The following is a 12433-nucleotide window of genomic DNA, read 5'->3' as shown; positions in this document are numbered from 1 at the left end:
TGAGCCATGTGATATCACATTGTTTTTTCATGAAAGCCCTGAGGATGCTCCCAAATTATCAAGAAGCAAGCAAGAGAGAAAATGGAAATCTGCTGTTTAGTGGTGTCTCTGACACGTAGCTAATTAACAGAGGGAGGCAAAGAGGGAGGAAGGGGAAAGCTGCCTGAACAGATCATCTCAATACTAAATCAGAGAACAAGAAATTTGTCTCCTACCTTATTCCGGGTCTGGGTTTGTCCAATCAGAATGAGAGCATTGGAGGAAATGATGGAGAGGCAGAAGTTGATGAGAATGACAGAGCGTTCTGAGCGGATGTATCTGCAAAGAGAAAAGAGGGGGGAGGAACTATTGTATTTTAACTGGTATTACAGTCGCACTTAAAGGGTGCAACCAGATCAGGGCCCCATTGTGCCAGGCACTGTATATATACCTAGTAAGAGATAGTCCCTGCCCTAAAGATTTTATAATCTCCATAGACAAAGGAGGGGGGAGGGCAAAGAGGTATAGGGACTTGCCCAAAGGGTCACACAGCAGGTCAGTGGCAGAGCCAGAATGCTCTAGCCACTAGACAATGCTGTCTTCCTAGATGAGACAGGATTATAACTGTTAGAAGTGTATGAGCTGACAAATTAGTGGCATACTCAGTCTCTGCCAGTGGCAAAAGCTGGATGCTTTAGGGGAAAGCAAAGGACCCCAATTGTACAATACTACACTACGTGAGGGTGAAGTTTCTTCCTGACCCCAGGTAGTGATCAGCTGGCTCCCTGAAGGACAAAGATTGAAAGCCCCTCTAATTTTTATCCTAACTACTGTCAGTACAGATGCTATTTTTATTCATATAAATGTCTAAACCTTTTCTGAAACTTGCTAAGCGCTAAAAGTTCTCTTCAGTTCAAATGATGAGAAAGGAGCCTTGAAAAGCAGCTTTAAACAACAATGCAGACATGCTAAGATTTCCAAATCAGTCACAGAACCAGGCATGCAGGCTATACAAGGATATTACAAATAAATGCATTTTCTCAACAAACTGCTTGAAAATCAACTTCCCCCCTTTGCTTAACCTGACAAGGTGTCCCTGAAACAGAAAATAATCATTGATTGTTTTTTAATGCTGCTGCTGATACATTTTCCACAGGAGTTGGGGGGCACGAATGCTCTCAGAAAACAGGCCAGTCGTGTAGGTGTCTGAGTAAGGATTTTGGTGCTGGACTTTAGGAATCCACAGTAACAACTCTTGACTTTAGCACCTCCCGGCCTCAAGTCGTTACTCCATTCTGATTATCAATGCACAGCACAGCTATGCCTTGCTCCTGAATTGTGTGTGCAATCTAATTAAACTCGCTTATTATTTGGGGGAGATTTCTCAGTACATTTTTGATTACTTAATAAAAAGAAAAGAAAACATAACAAAACGCACAAAAAAGAAAGTGACTGCTTTACTCAGCAATCGATTTAGGGCCGAGTCCCACGCTCACATGCATGAGTCACTTTACTCACCCAAGTACTCCCACTGACATTGGTGGGCGTTTGCCTGAGTAGAAACAGGACCTTAGGCCCATGGAAATTAGAGAGTAAGGATTTCTCTCTAAAGTGTGTATTCCAGCATGTTACCTAGTAATTTAATATCAGTGACTAATTTGGGGCAACAGTAAATATGTTGGGTTTTGTGTACAGAGTTCTGGATTCCTTGCTGATCCAGCAAAGCAGCATTCCCTGCTCAGTGCTCCAGGTGCCCGGGCTGTGTTGAATGGGGCCATGTGCTGTTGGTACTCAGCCTGCATCCTTCAACTCCACTTTACTTCCCTTTCCGTTTTGCGTTCAGGCAAATATAAAGGCTCAGCGTGAACTCCAGCTGTGCTACTGTGACACTGAGAGTCACTGGGTTTATGCTGAAAGCAGTCATCAGCCCAAACTTCTCTGAGACTCAGATCTCGAGTTCTCACTGAAACTAGGCATTCAGCCAACTCTTCCCAAAACTCAACCTCCCCTCATAAAGCCTCTCTTGGAAACTCCAGCCTGCAGTCAGCTTTGTCGGGAATTCAGTTTCCCTTGAAAACCGAGTCCAATCTTTCCCCAATATCCACCTCAAATTCACCTCAGCTCAGTCTCCAGGTTCTCTCTGATTCCCCATTCCAATCTAGGCGCAATGTTGACACACACTGGTGCTGGATTCACTGACAGGTGAATCCGGCCTGTGTCTCAATGCAAATATTCTGGAAGGCTCTAGTCAGCAAGCATCCCCCTCTTTCAGCACAGATATGCTCCATGGCAAGAAATCACCACTACAGCTTCCAGCTCTGAACCACCAGCCCTCTGCTGCTGCACACACGAAGCAGGAGGCAGCACCTTGCCACAGAGGGTGGTGGAACAAGGAGCCTCTATGGGTTGGGGGTAGGGGGATGGCAAGGGACGGCGAGCAAGTTTGGCCTGACTTTGCCTAGAAGCTCCAATCTGGTCCCTCCACTTAGCAGCCATACTGCTCCCAACACATTGCCCCCTGGAAGCTACTTTTAACCCAGGACATTGGCCAGTCCAAAAGGCATGAGACACCCTAGGGCTTGGCTGCAGTCTGCCAGGTTAAACATTGTTTGAACATCACAAAACCTTCACAGGTTTCAGAGGAGTAGCTGTGTTAGTCTGTATCAGCAAAAAGAATGAGGAGTCCTTGTGGCACCTTAGAGGCTAACACATTTATTTGTGCATAAGCTTTCATGGGCTAAAGCCCACTTCATAGGATGCATGCAGTGGAAAATACAGTAGGAAGATATGTATACACAGAGAACATGAAAAAATGGGTGTTGCCATACCAACTGTAATAAGATTGATCAATTAAGGTGGTCTCTTATCAGCAGGAGAAAAAAAACTTTTATAGTGATAATCAGGATGTCCCATTTTCAACAGCTGACAAGAAGGTATGAGTAACAGTAGGGGAAAATTGGCTTTCAATATTATCTCAGCCCTTGCACAGGCTAAGAGGGAACTGTAGAGCGGGGGGAGACAAGGTAATTTACATGACAGTAGGGATATAGGCATGGGAGAAGGAAGGGGAATAGTCTGGGGGATTAGAGGGGAGAATTGGGAACCTCTACTCCACCTGGAAACAGTAGACATCAAGGACCACTGAGGATGCTGCCAATTGTCTTGGCTCCACCACAGGGCCACCCAGAGAATTCAGGGGGCCTGGGGCAAAGTGAGGGAGCTGCAGTGCTTGTACTCACCCGGTGGCACTCCGGGTCTTTGGCGGCATTTTGGTGGCAGGGGGCCCTTCAGTCGCTATGCGTCTTCAGCAGCACTGAAAGGCCCCCTGCTGCTGAGATCCCGCTGAAGACCCAGAGCGACTGAAAGGCCTCCCCGCCGTCGAAATGCCGCCAAAGACTCAGACAGCCTCTGGGCCAGGGCTCGCAGGGCTTCTGTGGGGCCTGGGGCAAATTGCCCCACTTGCCTCCCGCCACTCCCCGGGCGGTCCTGCTCCACCATTTCCTGCCAATGCCAAGCACCAATCCTGGAAGAATTCCCAAGTCTCCCTATGTCTGACATAAATTAGCCATAAGACATAGGGGATAAATGGGTCAAGCTCTCCACTGGCCACAAGCACAGTGGAAGCTGCTCAGTGGCAGCAAAAACAGAAGCTAAAACTAAGCACACGCATGCAGACACAATCTAACAACTGTGCATTGTTAGACTGGGTGACGCAGATGCTGCAGCAGCAAGCCATGTATTCTGGAAAAGCCTTCCTTTTCCACTTCCCCTAATTCCTGGTGCCTGGCACCCTTTTCTCTCCTGCCTACCTGGGACAGGGCAAAGTGTTCTCAGAGGGCAATGGGGGAAGCTATGGCCATCTGGTGAGTTATCTCTGATATTCCCAGGGTGGGGTGAGAGAGACAGCACAGAGAGGAAAACTCAGAGCTTTGAGTCATGGTAAAGAGCACACACAGAGTAAATGATAATGTAAACCATGGAGCAGTGGCAAATACATACTCTGGATGGGAAGTTATCTGGATGTTCACAGCCAAGGGAAAGAGGGTTGGAGGTGGGGGAAAGGAGGAACCTCCCTTATTTCTGTGGCATATGCTCAGGAATAAGCATACTCTCTTCTTGGTTTTCCAGCTAGGGAGGCAATGTACAATGATCAGAGCAGGAAGACAGGTCTCCTGGGCTTCATTCCCATTGGTGTGATACTGGGTGAGTTGCTTAATATTGGCAAAGTGCTTTAAATTCCTTGGATCAAAAATTACATGCTGTATGACTATAATCAACGTCAACTCTCTTTTTCTCCTTGAGCTCAAGACAGGAAATTGTGATCCTGATTCTTGAGTCCCCACAGTCCAAGGCTTTTTGGGATTCAGTCTGTTTGAACAGAAATCTTCCATTACTATTATTATTATCCTCATAATCACCTTGTCAACTTCACAGCCTGACATAACCCCAGAGAATGGTCCTGATTCCCCAAGACCCTGCAAGACCTACAACCATCCACACCAATGGAAATTGGCTGTAAATGTTCCTGTTCCCGCTACACCTATTCTGCACCAATTGTAAGTGACGATAGAAGGTACAGGGCAACGGACTATGAGGCCCAGGTGCCTATGGTAAAGGCAAATTTGTCCTGCATTCCCCAAAGCTGTCAACCTTAGGCAAGTCTTGGCTGACGGTTAGTCATGGAATGAGCAGCTCATCTATAATGAAGTATTGGCCATTGAACTCTGCATTAGCAGTGACCATCTCTACCTTACTCCAGTATCTCGGTTACCACAGCTTCATCCTTACAAAAACAACCCCCCCCTGCCTTTGTCATTGCCCTCATCCTAGAATAACCCACGAGGCAGCGGTCATCCCCTCTGGCCCACACTCCACCTGACTCTCTGTGGACTCCGAAAATACTGAGATGAGGGGATATTAGGGGCCTGCTCTCTTCTACCTACCCTACATACACACCACATTCAAAGGGTGCCACGGCACAGCACCCGCACCACTGCTTGAGGGCCACTGCACATTCCTCTCCTTGATGTTGAACGCTACTTTATCACCCACTAACGTGCAGGAGATCACACGTCATGATACTCCAGGGTGCTTCTGATGAGGCAAAGCCCTGTCAACATTGAGGCAGTTGGGAACCATAGCTCCAGCTTCTCCAAGATGCAGGGAGAGCTACACAACCACGCTTATTCATTCCTTCCTTCCTTCCTCCCTTCGTTCCATCCATCCATCCACTAGATAGCAGCCACACTTTCTATCTCGTATGACCCCCCACAATCGTATCTGAGCACCTCTAGTGAAGGGAAGACAACTGGATTTAAAGCAGAGTAAGCGTGCAACAGGAGGCAGGAGCACCTTGGCAGTTCATGGACAGCCACAAAAATTACACTCAGCTGTGAGGAGCAAGAGGTGAGACAAACTCATGCTGATAACTTGCAGAAAGACATGGACGTAGCTTTTACACAGCCATCAGCAGCAAACCACAGAGGTCTAGGTTTTTCTGACTGATGAGAGCAGCAGTGGGAGGGCTAATCAATACAGAGCATTGATCATGGTGGTATGGAAAGGTCACTCCAGCTCAGTGGCTTGCTGCACGACATGGAGGTCAGGGATGGAAAACACACTAGAACATTCACGAATGCTCCTGAGCATCAAGAAGCAGAGGAAAAGGAGTCACAATAATCAGAGCTTTGCAAGAGGATTAGATCACCTGGCCCATCCCCAGCCAGGGCAGAATGTTCCCTACTGTCTATTCCCCTTGGCTTTGCCAATTAGTGGGGCATTTTTTGAGAGAATTCTGCACAGATATAAGGCTCAGGATGGATTGTTCTGGGCAGAGAAGTCCTCTCTTTACCCAGAGAACATGTAGAGCACATGGACTACAAGCAGGCTGCATCTCCAAGCCTGACCAGGAGGAACCACTGCTGGGGACAGAAAGGTAGTTCAGTTTCCATGGCCCATTAAGTTACTGGCTGCTCTGTCAAGGCTGTGAACAAAGGGAGTGATGTACCCTTTGTGGAGGGGGTGAGTGAGGGTTGCCACCATCTGTCCACCAGGAACTGGATTGAGTCCACCAACAGGTCACCAAACGACCCATTAGACAGTAACAAATGTTCAGTTTGGAACCACGTTCTGCCAGTTTGACTGTATCTGAACTGGTCACTCGAGCCAAAAAGCTCCAAGCCACTCTCATTGATAGCCTGACACGTATCAGTATGGGGAAACAGCTTCTGAGGATTTGACTGAGAACCCGAGGATTGTTTCATGTTCTCTCAGGTATCTGGCCCATTCTCCAAAAGTCCTGAACTTCCCCCTCCCTCTCGTTCCCATTCCTGTTCCCTCTCTTTGCCTTCACATACAGAAGCAAACTTTAGTTGAGAAAAACTCTGGGAATGTTTCCAAATTATCAGCCTTGGTGAATCTATTCATGAGAACAGGTTGGTTTTCAAGCTGAGCCTACACACACATGCTCCAGCTGCCTTTGTCCAAAAGTCTGCATGGGAAATTCTCAGCTAAATCTCCACAAAGCAGCTGAATTCCAGTAAGTGCTCTCCACAGAATACCATGTGGGTAGAACGTTGTTATAACAAGAAGCTACTTTCCCACGCATTGGCAAAAGGCCAGGTTTGCGGAGTTCCTGGACTTGGATGGTAATGACACAGGAATAATGCAGCTGGACTCACTTCTGAGCTATCCCCATTGTCTGTATGAGATAACGTGGGTAAAAGGACTGACCTGATCCTGGGATTTGTAATAAACAGAGGAATGTTAAGCAGGGGATATTACCTCTGTATATAACACGGGGGAGATTACTACTGCAAGTGTGTCCCGTTCTGGTGTCCGCATATTAAAAAGGATGTTGAAACAATGGGGCAGGTTCAGAGGTGGGTTTCAAGATCTGGAAACCTGCCTTATGGTGAGTGATTAAAGAACAATTCATTTAGCTTATCAGACTTTAAGAGGCAATCTGATCGCAGTCTGTAAGTATAGGGAGAAACTTTCTGATCATAGAGGGCTTCTTAACCTAGACAAACTTGAATTGCAGGCTCAGTTGGAAACTCCTGCAGTAGCTGGCTTGCTTGGAAATTCAGCCTCTGGTTAAGTATAAAACTGAGGCCCAATCTTGCTACAAACTAGCCCCAACATTCACCTCAAACTCACCTCGACTCACTCCCCAGGCATAGGCATACCAAGACCCAGCGGGTGGAATCGGAAGCTAAAAAATTCAGGCTGGAAATAAGGTGTACATTATTAACAGTGAGAGTAGCTGACAATTGGGATAGTTTACCAAGCAATGTGGTGCATTCTCTGTAATTTGGAGTCTTTATAGCAAGGACTTTCTAAAATATATACCCTACCTCAAGCACAAGTTGTTGGGCGCAATGCAGCAATCCCTGGGTGAGGTTCAATGGCCTGTGCTATGCAGGAGGTCAGACTAAGTCCCTTCTGGCCTTAAAATCTACAGATTTACATGCACTTTATGACCTGGGCTTTGGGTGGGGTTTTTCCTCTGGAGACTTTATGCCAGTGCAGGCCTTGGATGAATCAAACTAAGGAGTCACAGCCACCACAAAAATGCAGCTACTTCTGGGGTGGTACACAGCAGCTGTTTAACAGTGAACAGTAACCCTATTCAACACAAAGTGAAGAAGAATCCCATATTTGAAACTGAAGGGAGAATTTAGGCAGACAGACTGTAGCTATATAAATTGGGATTAGGCCAGGACATTCAGTTTTAATACCCTTAAGTTTATGAAAATTGCTGTGGGATCATTAGAACTTACATTATCAAAAGTGACTAGTGATTTTGGGTGCTTCGATTTTGCCCATCTCCAACTTGAGACACCTTAAAGAGTCCTGATTTTTAGAAAGTGCTGAGCAACCGCCCTTCAAAAATCAGGCCTCTTAAAGTGTCTCAAGGTGGACACTCAAGAACCAAGGTACCCAAGACAGCAAGTCACTTTTGAAAATGTTAATGTCTATGACTCAAGCGTTCAGGGCAATAGCTCCATTGCCTCTCCAGCCAGCACCATACTGGGTTATGTGCCAGAGAAGAGAATGCCACCTACTAAGCCACCAACACCACTTCCTTCGGCACCTGCTCATCAGAAAATGGTTCTGCCTCTGATAACCAAACATCCACAACAGGAGGGTAGAACCTCCAGAATCCACCCAGACCAAACGACAGCTGCTGTGCCCAGTGAGAAAAGTGGAGAAAGAAATCTGTACCTCCAGACGGAGACGTAAATGATAATCAAGAGCAAAAGTGTCAGTGAAGATACTCCACAGCCTACGATTAATGTGACAGACGGGACCAGCACTTTTTCCATATTCTGAAAAAGAGAAAACAAGAGACAAAAAGGACGCTCAGCAAGTGCTACCAGCTCGGTTTCATAACAAGATCTTTCCCCCACAATTGCCTGAGCACGTGTCAATTGACCTGGCAATCACATCAAACTGAAACAAACAAACAAGATGTGAGAAACAGACACATCTTTGGTTGACCCAGCCTCTCATCGGGCCTGATTCTATTCTCACTTATACTGGTGTAAATCAGGAGTAATTCCAGTGAAGTCAATGGAGACAAACAGTGTGAATGTGCTGTCTGAGAGAGGAGAATTGGGCCCTTCATCTTTAACAGGAGGCTCCCGAGAGGGTTAATGAGGCAATAACAGCAGGCGGTCTGCACACTCTCAGGTTTACAAATCAGCTCTTCTGGGAGCTGCTATCATTGCAGCTCGGAGGATGAGAAGAGGGTGAAAATCTTCCACCAATTAGAAAGCACCATCTGGCAGGCAAGGAGACAAAACAAGCAAAGAGGAAAATAAATAAATAAACTTGGTGATAACATTTGGCTGTAATGGTCAATGTTTCACCACGCTTGTTCAGCTGCACCCCGCATCTCTTCCTATGCACAGCAAGCCGGTCCACTTGGAGGGAATTCAGCCAAATTACAGGATCCCTCCCGCCTCTGCTTCCTCACCTCCTTCCTGGCCCCTCACCTGGGAAAAGAAAGGAGTTAACTAGCTACTCATTTCACAGCCAACACACAAATCCTAAACTGGCATCTGAGACCACAGCGGGGGAAGATCATCATATTATGGTGACTCTCTCCTCCCAAGTTCCTCCATTTGCCCCAAACTTCCTTTCATGCTTATGCTTTGGTTCTCATATTGTTTTGATTCCTGGATGTTCAGCCTGGGAGGTGCCACGGTCTCATCCTTGAAGAAACGAATTTGCTCTTCTAATTTTTCAGTTCAGCTGTAACTCTTCTCCTGCCACACAGTGGGGAGGGGGGCACAAAATTAATTTCACTCATGAAAGGAAAGGGAGGAGTCTAGTAATTAGTAATTCATCCAAGACAGGGATAAGAATGGTATGAACTGGTCTCCTCTGTGACCAAGTCCATTTTGTGGACCTACCACTTGGCTGGTCAAAACTGGGCTGTGGCATCAAAGGATTGTCTTAAATTCCATGAGGCCAAACTCATTGCAGGTATAACAGCACTGAATGCAAGGGAGGTAGATTAGGGATGAATTTGGCTTGTTATTCATGCAGAAGGAGGTGTGGGGGGTCTATTAAACATTGACGTGTTTTTGCTTGAGACCTTTATTGGATCAAATAGCAAGTGGTCTCACTGGTTCCCAGAGACTGCCCGTGAGCGGGGACTTTGAGGGTAAACACATGGCAAGGAAGTTTTTAAAAGGTTTGGTGGTGGAGGGCATGGGAGGGAGAACCTGTGTGGGTAGTTCATCCTATGCATTAGACCTCACCAGCCTTTAGCATAGCTGGAGAAGACATGACTGGGGATGGGAGAAAGGAATATCTCTCCCTTGATGTGTAAAGCCACCGCTCCTGTCAGCCATGTGCTCTTGAAGTGTCAAGTGCTCCACAGTGGCTTCTCCTAATCTGGTTCTCCAGATCATGGATGGCAAAACTTCCCCTTCTCCAGACTACACTGTGTCTTTCTCTGTTGCATGTTCTTTATCCACCATGCTCCATGCTATCCATGTCAATGCTCCCTCCTTAGAATGAATACAGAACAGCTAGAAGAAATCCACAATGCTGATGACAGAGGCAAATGATCCCTTGTGATTGAACTAATTGAGGCAGCTTGTGGGGGTGTGAGGCCAGGGACAACGACGTTATTAGGTTTTCAGGTATCCATGTTTATCGCTACAGCTGTTGAAATGAGGTGGATTCTGACATAAACATCCCCCAGCACTGGGCTCTGCGTGGATCTGGGACAGGAACAGGCAGCCCTCACAGACAAGTAGTCCGCATGCGGTTAACTCTGCAATTCACTCTGCTAACTAGAGACAAGCAAACCAGATTGGACCAAATGAGAACTGAGCTGAACCTTTGCCCAGAGGTGAACTGCACCTGCTCTGAACCATCTTTGCAGTTTGAAAAAGTTGGTGATGGTTTTTCGCTTGTTTCGTTTGTTTGCTGTTGGCCAACATTTTGGCTCTAATTAGAGGCATTAATGAAGAGCAAGACCCGTCTCAAAGTGTTTATAAACTGAAGCCCACCAGGACATACTAGAGACCCCAGGGGAAATTTTGCAGGATTTCCAGCCCAAAGAGTTTGGGATAAACTTTTAGAGAAGCGTCCAAACCTTTGGATGCTCAACCTAAATGAGATTCTGGATCTGGGATCTGTTCCAAAAGCCACTGCAGTCAATGGGAGCCTTTCCATTAACTTCAACAGGCTTCGGATGAGGACCTTTGAGAAATTCACCCATCATTATACACCGCAGTTTAACAGCTGTTTCTCTAGCTCTAGTCACCTCTTACTCATCAAAAACACATAATGATACGCTCACAAGTATCAATATCAGCAATGCAATATCTCAGTGTCCCAACTAAACAAGTAACCAATTACCAGTAATCACACTGCAGTGAAAAGAAACCTCCGAAAAAACCTAAAAATCAAACCCGTCCTGTCGTTCCAATCAACGTGATGTCTACATCAACCACCAGCTAGACCTCCCTTCTTCCTGAAATGCCTGTAATAACAGACGTGCTTTGCCACATGCTCTAAGGTTAACAAATCAATCTCTGGCTGACCACCATGTGGGGTAGTGAATTCCAGAGTCTAAGGGCCTCATGAAGAATGCCCTGCTTCCAGCTCCTTATTATTATGAATCATTTGTTACTACCACAGCTCCAAGGAGCCCCAGCCAGGGACCCGGACCTCATTGTGCTAGGCACTGTACAAGCACAGAGAAAGAACAGCAACAACAAAGATGATCTCTGACAATCTAAGGCTACGTCTACACTCATAGCAGCATGCAGAGTGCAGGCACCATATATGTAGCCACGCACCACAGTGAAAGGCAGTCTGCATCCTCGCTTGTCACTGCAGGGTGTATCTACATGCACAGAGAAAGGCTCTGGCACTGGGGATGCAGTGGAAAAGACTGGCAGGGGGGAGACAGGAGGGAAAGGATCTGGCCCAGTGCCCTTCCCCACTGCCAGAGCCTTCCTCTCCAGTGGGGAAAGGCTCCGGTAGTGGCCAGAGAGTGGGATGCAACTGCTAAAACTAGCAGTGTAGAAGTGGCACTGCTTGGGTATCGAGCAAGCCATGTATGGTATAAACCCTGGGGCTTAGGTGTGGAAGTAACTCTATTCTACTTTATTGCCTAAGCCATGTCCAGTGTCTACACCGCTGTTGATACCTGTGCTAGCTGGGCATGCAGTGTCTGCACTCTAAGTGCAGCTGTAAGTGTAAATGTACCCTGAGTACAAGGCAAGAGACCCCAGAAAGATAGAGATGGGGGAGTACAACCAATGAGATAATATGAGTTAGCATGATAGGCAGCGGTCTCAGCACACCAGCAACCTGACTGTGCCTCACGGCAAAGGAGAGTTTTGAGGAGGACAATGAGTTGGCTTTAAAGATGTCTGCAGGGAGCTCCTCCCAAGTGTGAGGGGCAGCCTGGGAGACAGCACAAAGGTGCTTGTTTGAAAACATAAGTGGGAGATGGCCTGGAAAGTGAAACCAAGTTCCAGCTTTTTTCAGTGTAGTCCAGGAATCTCCTAACTCAAGTACCACTGTCACTCACAACTGTGGCAGAATGGTATCTACTCCAGGGATTCGCCGTTTCTATTTAGAAATGACTTGAGTGACGGGGCTCCCGCTGCTCCTCCTTGGGAGACCCAGCTGCAGTCAACAGATCTCACCATTGGGAAATATTTATTGGCCTTCAACCTTGCTTTTGCTCAGTTTCATCCCATTATTTCTGCTGCCATTAGGGACTGATCCAAAGCCCACTGAAAGGAGGATGAATCTTCCCATTAACTTCAACGGGGATTTCGCTCAAACCATTGCACTCCCTGGGGCCATCCTGGATAATTCCGCTCCCTTCCTGGGAGTTTACACCCTTCAGTGCTGAAGCTTTGTATACCACTCCCCACAAAAACAAATCTGGGAAGGGCACTTCTTTTGATAACAA

The 12433-nt window shown here is 46.8% G+C and overlaps 1 protein-coding gene across 4 annotated transcripts in view; it reads right to left on the bottom strand.

Annotated features, from left to right (window-relative positions):
- The window catches only part of LOC116838821 (adhesion G protein-coupled receptor B1), a 177887-nt gene that overhangs the window by 71679 nt on the left and 93775 nt on the right, over nucleotides 1-12433 (bottom strand). For all 4 annotated transcript variants that reach the window (XM_032804392.2, XM_032804369.2, XM_075063294.1 and 1 more), the window contains 2 exons: nucleotides 8206-8309; nucleotides 216-318 (listed from right to left, as the gene is read on the bottom strand). In XM_032804392.2, coding sequence (XP_032660283.2) covers nucleotides 216-318; nucleotides 8206-8309 — 207 coding nt within the window. The remainder of the gene's footprint in view (nucleotides 1-215; nucleotides 319-8205; nucleotides 8310-12433) is intronic.

This window comes from Chelonoidis abingdonii, chromosome 2, assembly GCF_003597395.2.
Source record: "Chelonoidis abingdonii isolate Lonesome George chromosome 2, CheloAbing_2.0, whole genome shotgun sequence".
NCBI lineage: Eukaryota > Metazoa > Chordata > Testudines > Testudinidae > Chelonoidis > Chelonoidis abingdonii.
The sequence above is the reverse complement of the archived record's forward strand: the minus strand, read 5'-3'. Positions and strand labels throughout refer to the sequence as shown.